At 35.4% G+C, this 12,315-nt stretch overlaps 1 protein-coding gene across 4 annotated transcripts in view; it reads left to right on the top strand.

Moving 5' to 3' along the window:
- LOC150091098 (mediator of RNA polymerase II transcription subunit 12-like protein) overlaps window positions 1-12,315 on the top strand; it is an 825,386-nt gene that overhangs the window by 374,023 nt on the left and 439,048 nt on the right. For all 4 annotated transcript variants that reach the window (XM_090374287.1, XM_090374270.1, XM_090374279.1 and 1 more), the window contains 2 exons: window positions 822-952; window positions 8,516-8,626. In XM_090374287.1, coding sequence (XP_090230413.1) covers window positions 822-952; window positions 8,516-8,626 — 242 coding nt within the window. The remainder of the gene's footprint in view (window positions 1-821; window positions 953-8,515; window positions 8,627-12,315) is intronic.

Here is a 12,315-nt window from a genome sequence, read left to right as displayed (position 1 = left end):
TTTTTTTTAATGAAAACTTCAAACATGAAAAGTACTAGAACCTGTAATACTTAAATCACAAAGTAATGCAAGTGAACACACTACACTTGCATTACTTTGTGATTTTTTTTTTTAATCAACTGGAAAAATTAATCTTCCAGAATAATTTTAATTATGTCACTTTGTATTCTCATATTATTGATACCATTTACTCTATGTGCAGTCCTTTTAACCAAGATGTTTATTTCCTCATTTCTAGTTCAATTTAAAAAAAAAATTGTTTTTGTGATGCTTGAATTGGCCTGCATTGCTTAAAAACTTAAACTTAAAACTCACTTAAATACTGCTAAATTTTTCATTACTAATCCACTTGATTAATGGCGCAGTTGCCTGCATAACTCATTTTGAGAACATTCGGTCAGTATTGAGAACAAAAAATGATGGTAAGCCAATCTCAGTTCAGACTTTCACTTAAGATACAATGATAAAGGGGAATGGACAAATGATTTGCCTTAAAAGAGTGAAAATTATTTGCCTTAAAAGAGTGAAAATGATTTGCCTTAAAAGAGTGAAGCAGAGTGCTAGAATTCATTGTAACTTGTCAAAATGTTCAGAACCAGTTTTTGCCTTTTATAAGTAATAATTAAAATATGATTTTATTTTTGTTTATTAGTTTCAGTGAAATTAATACAGTATCAAAAAAGCTTTTTAATATATAAAAAAATTACTTTATATTACCTTTCCTATTGTATTTTCAGTAATGGAATTAGAACTACTGCTATGACGTTTAAGAATATATAGCCAACAATTTACTTAATGAATTTTATACTTTTCTTTAACAGTCTAAACATTCTGAGCTGTTTGTCACAATGTGTCCAAAGGTGAAACAAACTCTTTATTGCTCCCATAGTCCATCAGCTTTAAATTTACTTTGGAATACCACCTACATGATAGAATACATTAATGATCCCAGGTAAGAGATAGGTATTTATATGGAAATCACTGTCCAGGTAAAAATAACCTATGATTACAACTGCTGTTGTAATTTATTTTTAAAAAAGAACTTAATAACCCTGTGCTGCTAAAAGTTTATATAATGCTGTTACATTTGAACTTGGAAGGTGCATTATTTATTAGAAATTTGGATCCTGTTTGTTAAAGATCACAGCCTTATTCTTCAGTAAACCCCCTGCTACTGTAAGGTACTTATATTAGCATTAGTAGAGGCATATGATGCAAGAAAGCCAGCTTATACAGCATCAGCCAAAATAAGAAACAAAAGAAAAAAACACCCCTTCCCATTTCATTCATCCATTCACTCATAGTATCCAATCAGATTTGGTCAGACAAAACAGTCCTTAATAAATCCATGGTGTGATTGCAGTATAAATGTACTCCTCTTTAGGATGTCCTGTGTTACTTCTTTAACCAGCGGTTCCATTATTTTCCCTGGAACAGAAGTAAAGCTAACATGTCCATATAATTACTCATGTCACCCTTTCATCCCCCCCCCCCTCTTATGAATTTGGGATACATTTGCATATTTCTAGTCTGTAGGAACCTCCCCTGAATCCAAGGATACTCTCATAATTATGACTGAAGTTTTGTTTACCCATACTACAGCCTCCCTTAATATAATTGGATAAATCCCATGTGCTTTTTTTTTTTTTACATTTAGCTTCTGCAATTTTTCTTCTAATTTCCTCTCGGTTATCACAAAATCATCCAACTCCCTGTTAGAATTTGATACACTTCTAGCATCCCCATTGCTAAAAAATTCCTCATGCATGAATATAGATGTAAAATACCTATTCAGTTTGTCAGCAATCTAAGCAAGTTCATCAGCAGTTAAACCAATCACATCTATTGGACAAATGTGATTTATTTCCTTCTTTCTAGTGTTTACATAAGTAAAGAAGGCTTTGCTGCTTATCTTTGTATTCCTTGCCAGAGGTTTCTTGTAATCTGCTTGGCTTAAATACTTTTTTATTCATAGTTTAGCATAGATGGCAACTTGTTGGTTGCTAACTATTTCTTTGGCCAAATTATCCATGTGTTCTTACAGAGCATTTTATCTCTATTGACTAATAGTGCTAATAGAAAGAAAATGTTCTTGGACAGTTCTATGTTTTGTCAGTTATAAATCCTTTTCACAATTAAAGTAGCTCTTAATTAAAAGCATGAAGGGAGCCCAAAAAAAACAAAGCTCCTTTTTCTTTAATTTAATTAGTTCTAATAATAATTTTATCTCTTGAACCTGACCAGTAACCAGCACTGCTCCTCTCTTTCCTTGGGTGGGGCCAGAAACTTGGAAGGCCTCTAATTTTTAAAGATTAAAATCAGGTGCATCTAAACAAGACTGTGTTATTTCTGAATTTTTGCTTGCTGTTGGATAAACCGTTGGGCAATCTTTCCATTTCCTCCAGGAATTCTGGAGGAGATGGAAGTGGACCTGGAAAATGCTGCTTGCTCAATGAAGGTGGTCAAAAGACTTCATTCTATTGATTGAAATTGCAAACAAGTAGAGACATTTATAAACCTTTCATTCTTTGGTGCAGTACCTGATATACTAGGAAACAAAAAAAAAAAAAATAAGTCTTACTAAATTTGACAAAATGTATTTGTGCAAAAGTGCTAAAATAACACTCTGCAGGTGTGTACATTAATCTCTCAGTCCTTGTGAATATATCACTTGCTGATTAGGTTCAATCACTGCTTTCTGCTTCAAAACAGTTTCCTCATCAGTCAAGGCTCTAAGCCAATATTGTTTTTTATTTATTGGTTTGTGTGGCCCCTATCAGATTATGGCAACTCTGCATTTAATGTGTATGGATACTCTACAGATAAAGGCCAATCAGTGTAGTGGCTTAGGTGTACTGTAGTATAGTGTCAGGTTGTGTTATTTGTGTTGAATGACTAGTCTCAGCCTAGTTCACAGTACCAAGTTAGTTTCCATCCCAGGCATGTGCAGCTGGGCAAAGGATCAACTATTTGGAACAGACAACCTTATGCCCATCTACTCAGCATACAGATCCTAAAAACACTATAGTAATGTGAAGTATGCAGAGTAAAAAAGAAGAAGAGAAAGAAAAAAAAATAGTTTAAAAGCAATAACAAGAAATAAAAGACAGAGTGAAGGGAAGAAGACAAGACAGAAATGGTAGAGACAATTTTCCAAGCAGTACATCCATACTTGGCCAATTTCAGCTTTAGGACAGACTAGCACAATCTTGTCTTTCCCATAACAAACTGCAGAGCCTTTCGAATTACCTTACACAAAGTACTTTGCATAGAATGTGTCGGACAGCGATATGTAGTCAAACAATTTGCACAAGTCGGTTCTGTGGGAAACAGCACATGGAAAAACTACACATGGGAAACAGCAACCCCAGAGCAATGTATCAACTCTGTGGTACTACACTGACAGTGGTAGAGAATGAAAGGAACCTAGGGGTGGTTGTGCAGTTTTCTGAGCAGTGCAGATGGGCTGCAAGAGTAGCTCATGGTGTATTGTCGATGATATATAGGAATTTTTCTAGCAGGGATAAGGAGGTGATTATTCCATTGTATAAGGCAATGGTCAGACCACACCTAGAGTACTGTATACAGGTCTGGAGGCCTCATTTCAAGAAGGATGTAGAGATGCTGGAACGAGTACAGAGAAGGGCAACAAGGTTAGTGAATGGAAAAAAGGGGTGCTCTTACGAAGAAAGGCTTAAGTTTTGCAAATTACAGTGTCTGGAGACTAGGCACCGGCGAGGTGATCTGATAGAGATGTATAAAGCCTTGAATGGTTTGAGCATGCTCAATGCTGATAGGGTTCTTCCTCTTGCTCAGAATAATCACCTGAGAGGGCATAAATTCCAATTGAGGAAAGACAGATGTAGGATAGATGTGAGGAAATTTGCCTTTAGCCAGCGGGTGGTTGGTTGGTGGAATAGACTTCCATCCGTGGAAGTTGATAGCCTAAATAAGTTTAAGGCTCAGCTGGACAGGTATTTCGAACGAACAGAGGGGTGAAGTGGAAGTGGTTATTTTTTATTTATTTTTTTTATTTTTTTTAATTTTTTTATTTATTTATTTATTTTTTTTTTTGGCTGATGCATAAGCTTGCTTTCTTGCATCAAATGCCTCTACTAATGCTAATGCTGTGTTCCTCCAGACCTGTACTGTATACAGGTCTGGATACACACATTTAGCACAAAAATGTCCATTCCTTGTGCAGTGCAATCAAATTTAGTCCTGTGAAAAATGTCCTGCAGTGTGGCCATACTGAAGGCAATGATAGCATATGGTTGTGGAATAAAACCATCTGAACTTATAACTACAGTAGCCAATAAAAATACGACCACGGTGCTTTAGATTTTCTTGCACTCTATAGCTTACAGCCAATATCTAGTTCTGGGTCTCACTTGACCTATTGACTCTTGAAAAAGAGACTATATTCCTTTAGAAATTTGTCTTTTAGGATCTTAGACTCAGATAGATTCCTCTTATAAAGTTCACTTATCAGTTCCTGTTCCTGAATATTCACATTGAACATAATAATTTGTGGTTTAGGTTGTGAAGCTCTGGTGATAGAAATTACCAAATCCTTTAAATGAGCATTAGATTCAAGCAAGTTAACTTTCCTAGAAGTGTCAAGTTCCATAATCACCAGGTAATCCCCCAGTAATTCTTAAACCCCCTCACCTTTATTGAACTGAATCATAAACCATAATCCTCAGTTAGAATTTTTTTTATGTCAACACTTTTAATCTCTTACATATTATTTTTAAATTTTACAATGATTTTAGAAAATCAAACATAAATGACACTTTCACTAGGTGCCTCTCTGTATGATATCACTTTCACAAGCACCTCTCTTTAGGATATTTACCAGTTCATATTTGATGCTGTAAGCTACAAATACTTCAATCCCAGCATGACACAGTTTTGACAGTAGAAACAAAAAGACCCAATTCTATTGTAAAAGTAAATGAGCCAAAAATAAATTGGGAATAGCATTAGTAGAGGCATACGATGCAAGAAAGCAAGCTTATGCAGCATCAGCCAAAAAAAAAAAAAAAAAAAAAAAAAGCTTCCCATTTTACCTCTCTATTCATTAAAAATGCGTATCCAGCTCAGCCTTAAATTTATTTAGGCTATCAACTTCCACAACAAATGATGGAAGTCTATTTCACCAATCAACTACCCACTGGCTAAAGGCAAATTTCCGCACATCTGTTCTACAACTGTCTTTTTCAATTTGAAACTGTGCCTCCCCCAGGTTCTTAATCTGAGCAAGAGGAAGAATCCCATCAGCATTCAGCTTTCTCAACCCATTCAAGGCCTTATACACCTCAGTCAGATCACCTCGCAGGTACCTACTTTCCAGCCACCGCAATTTGCATAAGCCTTTCTTGGTAAGTGCACCCCTTTATTCCCCCCATCAATCTTGTTGCCCTTCTTTGTACTCGTTCTAGCAACTCTACACCTTCTAAAATGAGGCCTCCAAACCTATACACAGTACTGTAGGCATGGCCTGACCATTCCCTTGTATAATGGGATAATCACTTCCCTGTCCCTGCTAACAAAATTCCTATATATCATTGACAAGATTCCATGACCTGCCCTGGCAGCCCCTAATGCACTGTTCAGCGAACTTCATATCTGACTGCACAATTACCCGCAGGACTTTTTCTCTTTCCACTTCCCTGAGTGTAGTACCACACAGTTGGTACATTTATCTTCAGTTATTGCTACCCATATGCAGTACTTTGCATTTGTCAATGTTAAACTTCATTTGCCAGTTTTCAGCCTATTTTCCCAACTTGTCTAGATCCAGTGGGAGTAGCATACTGTTGTTAACAACCCTGCCAACCTTTATATCATCTGCAGACTTGGACATTAAACCTGATATACCTTCATCAATATCATTGATAAATATACAAAACAACAATGGGCTCAACACCAAATCCTGGAAAACCCCACTAATAACATTTCTATGCAAAGAGCAGTTTCCATTGATTACCACTCTTTGTCGTCTCCCACTGAACCATCCCTTCATCCATCATAGCAACTTACCCTTAATGCCATACCTCTCCAATTTGTACAGCAGTCTTCTATGTGGAACAGTAACAAAAGCTTTCCTGAAATCCAAGTATATGATATCAACATTATTTTTTGTATCCAGTTCCTTTGTGACCACATCATAGTATCCAATCAAATTGGTCAGATAAGACCACCCTTTAACAAATCAGTGCTGTGTCTTAACTATTACTGCAGTCTTGTCTAGATGATCCTGCAATGCTTCTTTAACCGGTGATTCCATTATTTTTCCCAGAACACAAGTTAAACTAACAGGTCTATAGTTACTTGTGTCACTTTTTGAATCCTCTTTGTGAATTTGTGATACATTTGCACACCTCCAGTCCATGGGGACCTCCCCTGAGTTTAGACTCTCTCATAATTATGGATAAAGGTGTGCTTACTTCCTTTGCTGCCTCCATTAATATAACTGAATAGATTACATCCACCACAAGTGCCTTTTTTATGTTTAACTTGAACAATTTCTCCTCCACTTTCCTCTCAGTTATTACAAAATCACTTAGCTCCCTTTAGAGTTTGATAAACCTCTGGCACTCCCCTCATTGAATTATTCCTGATGTGTGAATGTAGATGCAGAATACTCATTCAGTTTATCAGCTACCTGAGCATGATCATCAATAGTCAACCCATCTATGTTAACTGGTCCAATCTGATTCAACCTTTTCCTTCTAGAGTTTACATAAGTAAATAACTCTTTGCTGTTTTTCTTTTCGTACTTTGCCAAAGAGTTCTCGTAATCTGCCTTCGCCTGCCTAACCTCCTTTGTGACTTGATTACAGATTAGTGTATACCTGTCATAGGCTTCTCTGTCACCTGATACTTTATATGGATCCCATACATTTTTCTTCTCTGCCACAAGCCTCATTAATTCATCTGACATTCATTTAGGCCTAAACTTTGAACAGTATTTCTTTGCTGGAATGAAAATCCGAGTAGCCTCCAAAATTAAGTCCCTGAAGGCTTCCCATTTAGAATTCAATGTTGGTAACATCATTTGATCCCACTGTACAGAATTTAAAAACTCTGAGACACCTGCAGTCACATTTACGAAAGCAAAAGCCCTTCCCTTTAGTCTTGATGGTAGTTACATCTTTAAATAATTCCCATCTGTACATTGTGATCACAGTCACCCAGTGGTTCCTTTATCTGGAAATTCTTAATGCATGAATAATCACTGCTGATAATCAGTTCAAGAGTATTATTCCCTCTGGTTGCCTCTCAAACATGCTGCTGTAGAAAACAGTCATCCAATAAATCCACAAAAGTCTTGCTAATGTGCTAGGGACTAACCCACAAGTTCCAGTCAATATCTTAAAAGTTAAAATCCCTCATTCCAAGACATTCTGAATTACTGGCTCACTCTATTTCTCTGCACAATTCCTCATTATACTCATCAGATTCATTAGGCCTATAACACACACCTATTCTCATTTTTCCTTTCCCAGTCTCATGCTCATTTGTAGCTTCCTGCATATGACCTGCAGGGCCGGTGGAAACTCCTGCAATCCTTGGAGATTGTGAGGAGGATAATTCTCTGGGTCTGGGTCAGTCTTTGCCGGACAGTGGAAGCTTTGATTTAGTGCCTCCATACAAGAGCACCATATCTCATAATAGGGAGAAATATGCACTCATAGAGTAATTTTAGTGAGAGGTCCCTTCAGACCCCAGGAGTGATTTGAGCTATTTTTTCAGTGATGTTTTTCACTTTCTCTTTGAGATAGCTGCAGTGTAAGGAGGAGGAGGATTTGTCATCTAGGAGGTGTCCTGGGTATTTGTAAGAGCTGCCGACCGGCCTAGCCGGGTGGGTAAAGTGCCTACCTAGCAACCCAAAGGTCGCAGGTTCGAATCCCGCCTCTGGCTTGGATCAAAGTACTGCAAAAACCTTGGGAGGTGCATTATGGCCACAGAAGCCAATGCGTCAATAACTACTACAAAAAAAAAAAAAAAAAATTGTAAGAGCTCTCATATTTAATTTTTTATCCTTTGTATTTGATGGTGGGGGGGTCTTAGGGCATTCAAGGGCACTTTGAGGAGCATCTGTCTTATTCTTGTTGCACCATTCAGCAAAGTCTTCAAGAATGGCATTAGAAATGTTCTCAAGTTGTCGTTACAAGTCTTCATAAACAGTAATGGCCAAGACATCTGCATATGCCAGCTGGGCAATTTTCTGGTGCTCCTTCACAAGCCACACCATATTCCAGCAGAGTGGACTGAGAATTGACTCCTGTGGATAATATATTTGTTTAATTGGTTTCTAAGAAATAGAGGTTATTTGCTTAATTTTTTACAGTTTAAATAATGAACTATTCACTATGCTGACTGAAAGTTAATGTCACTAGTCGATGTCCTGTATTCCAACTAAAATAATTTCCACATTTGAATGTGTTAGTTTCTTATTTGTGTGTATAATGTGTGTATGTACCTTGCTTCTCTTTATTTGCATTAGAATGCGTGTTGATCCTCAGCAGATAAAGCAGCTGAATGAGAATGCATCTTTTCGCTATAGCTTTGTATGCAATGCAGTGCATAGCATATCTGATGCAAGGGATGCAGACAGGTAAGGTTATTTTATTTATATTTGATTTTTGTAATTTACTTTTTTTTTTTTTTTCCATTTACTTAAGTATGTTTTCCTTTAATATAGTTTACGATTAAAAATCTCAACGCTCTCTTTCTGGAATACTCTAAGAAACTATTGCAGCTAGGCCATCGAAAAACAGCTCATTTCATTTATAGATGCTGGGCAAAGCGATTAGAATTGTTTTTTCTTTTGGACTAATAAGTAGTAATAACTGATTAAATTTATTATTTTAACTAGATGGCAGTGTTAAAACAACAAATAAAATTTTCTGTTTGTACTCCAGGATGATGCACTAATTTTACTAATTTCATGTAAAACTGGACATGTGACATGAAGATTTCATTACCAGCATGATAAGCACGTGGGTACTTATAAATGTATTATTGATTATAGCACTGTGTGTATTTATATACACATGCACATTTCTATAAAAAACAAATACTAAGGTATACAAAGTTTAAGAGATTAGTTCTAGGACTGAATAAGTTTGACAGAAACCCGATTTTGGAATGAAAAAAGCTTATTCCAATCCAAGAATCAGTTCCAAGTATTATCTTGCTGAATGCAAATTTTCACACATTTGTTCTGCAACCATCCTGTTTCAAGTTAAATTTATGTGTGTGTTATCCTAGACAAAGTAAAACTGCCATTAGCATATAGTTCACTTAATCCTTTTAAAACTTTATATATTATTTAGGTCATAAGTAAGTATATAAAGTATGTGCACAACTGGTGAATTGGAATAGGATTATTGAATTTAACTTTTGATTTAAAATTAAAAGTGTAGTTATGTATGATTTTCAGATTATGTGGGTGAATTTGGTTTTTATTTATCATTTATGATTACTTCAGAAACCACATTCAACTGTGTTGCCATTGTTTTGTGTTGATAAGAACATTCGAATTTTACTGCCATTGTTATAGTGTTGAGTGCATGGTGGAGTAATTCTGGTGTTTTAATTTTGGCAAATAGGTAGCTTGAAAATTTGAATCCCACTGGTTGGCATTAGTTAGACAAATTTATTATCTATTATAATTACAAACATAACGGTATAGCGTAATACATATAACTTGAACTTCATAGTAGATACAAAATACATATAACTTGAACTTCATAGTAGATACAAAATACATATAACTTAAACTTGATAGGAGATACAAAATACGTACACCATAAGATCGATATTGCAATATATATTTAATAGTGTGAACTTCGTAGCATAACCGGTGCATAGTTTTATTATTGCAGTTATACTAGTTTGGTGTAGTATTTTTAATTATTATATTGAATTTGAATGGAAAAACATGCCTCAGACCCGAACAGCAAAGCAATGGGCTCAAGGTAGTGGGAGTGCTGTGGTTTGGGGGAGAACTAGTGATAGAAGCCTATGGTAGATATAAAACTGATCTGTAACCAAGTCACAAAGGAATTTAGACAAGCAAATGCAGACTATGAAAAATCTTTTCAAAGGATGCAAAGAAAACAGCAAAGACTACTTTACTTATGTAAACACTCAATGGAATGGGATGAACCAGATTGGTCCACTTGACATCAATGGTTTGACTGTTGATGACCCTGCTCTGGTTGTTAACAAACTGAATGAGTATTTGCATCTACATTCACACATTATGAATTCTTTAGTGAAGTGCATTTCAGAAGTTTATCAAACTTTAACAGGGTGCTAAATGATTTTATAATAATTAAGATGATGAAAGTGGAAGAGAAATTGTTGAAGCTAAACATAAGAAAGGCACCTGGGCTGAATGGGATCTATCTAATTATATTAAGGGTGGCAGCACTATCAGTGCTGCCACCCTTATCAGTGGAAGTAAGCATAACACTTAGCTGTAATTATGAGAGTAACTAGGTTCAGGCAATTGAATATAAGCAAAAAGGCCTTGTGCTCTGGATTCATATTAATATTAATAAATTATTGTGCTACTGAGCAAAAACAAAGAAAATGACAGGTTGCAGTTAAAAATATGTGTAATGTTACATAAAAAATACTTTGAAGAACAAAATACTTTCACATGAACAAAAAACACAAGTAAAAATAATACAGGAAAGTAATACATAGCTTTCAGACTGGAAGGCATCCTTCATCAGTTGTGACCATTAATCTAAAATACAGCAGGCCCCCATTATAATGCGGTTCGGTTTACGCTGATTCGCCATAACTCTTATATTATAACCCGTATCTGACTATAACGCTATCACAGATCACTATAACGCTCTTTTAAAGATTGAATTTTTGGCATATTTAACGAAATTGTTTCATTTGATGGAGTCGAAGCTTGAAAATGAATAGCAAAACAGCATTAAAATGTTTCCCACGCTGACTTGAGAAATTTTCCCATACTCAGTGAAATTTAATTGCAGTACAGTGACTTGTTACATAGTTCTGAGATCAACATTTTAAAAAATGATCAAATATATTGCTTGTAATATTTGTGTTATATGCATTTATCTGAAGTCTAGTCATCACTCAGTACATATTAGACATCGTGCATAACGGACAGTTTACTTGAACATTGTATCGTAATTAATGCAACCAACGCAGGTACATTTTTGAAGAGTTAATGATGGCCAATAAGAATGAAAAAGCAATGTCTGGGTGCAGTATGAAGACTATAAATATAAGAAAAATACTACTGAATTTGAGAATTAAATTAGACGTTTTAAAGCGAATCGATTCTGGTCAACGACAAGGGGATGTATGTCATAATTTAGGACTTGCAACTTTAACTGTAAGAACAATTATAAAAAAATAAAGAATTATTTTAGCAGCGGGAAATATAGCTGTTCCACTGCAAGCAACTAGGGCTAGGCCGGCTATTAGGATTGAAACGGAAAGACTTTAATAACTAATTTTATTGAAGATAATATCCAATGCAGAATTCAGTTAAGTTAAATATTATAAAAAAAAAAATGTGGAACCATTTAAAACTGGTAAGGACTGGTTGAATAGATTTAAAATCCAGGCAGAAACTGCAAGTGCAGATCAAGGAGCTGAAACTTTCAAAAATGAGCTTGTTAAAATTATTGAAGAGGGGTATTATGTGTTATACTTCTCAACAAGTTTTTAATATAGATGAAGCAGGACTTTTGTGGAAATGAATACCTAAAAGAAGTTTCATATTGAAAGAAGAAAAAAACATGCCAGGTTTCAAAGCGGCGAAGAATCGGTTGACTTTATTGTTGGGTGGTAATGCTGCGGGGGATTTAAAATTAATACCCCTTTTAGTTTATTTGGAAGAGGGCCAAAGTTCAACCCAAAATTGACACATTTTTCATGATTAAATTCATCAATTAAATTAAATCAATTTAGATTAATTAAATTCATGATTTTAATTGGAATTTTAAGTTTAGGAAATATCCTATGGAACCGACAGCAACTCACAAATACATTTTTTTTTTTTTTTTTTTTTTTTTTTATGAAAACCCAAAACACAAAAAGGTATCAAAACCTATAGTACTAATTAGTACCGTGCATGGGTTGAAGGAGAAGTATGTGGGGAGGGGGATGCCGGAAACTTTGCTCTAGAGACTAAACATGGGTTTTACCACTTCAAGCCTCCAATAAGCAAAGTGGTGGTATTTCACCGGTTGATGAAAGTCATCTACCACCTACATATGTTACCTTATGGGAATGCAGCGCTCGCTT

Source organism: Mastigoproctus giganteus, chromosome 1 (genome assembly GCF_048544385.1).
Source record: "Mastigoproctus giganteus isolate SK-2022 chromosome 1, ASM4854438v1, whole genome shotgun sequence".
Taxonomy (NCBI): Eukaryota; Metazoa; Arthropoda; class Arachnida; order Uropygi; family Thelyphonidae; genus Mastigoproctus; species Mastigoproctus giganteus.
The sequence above is the reverse complement of the archived record's forward strand: the minus strand, read 5'-3'. Positions and strand labels throughout refer to the sequence as shown.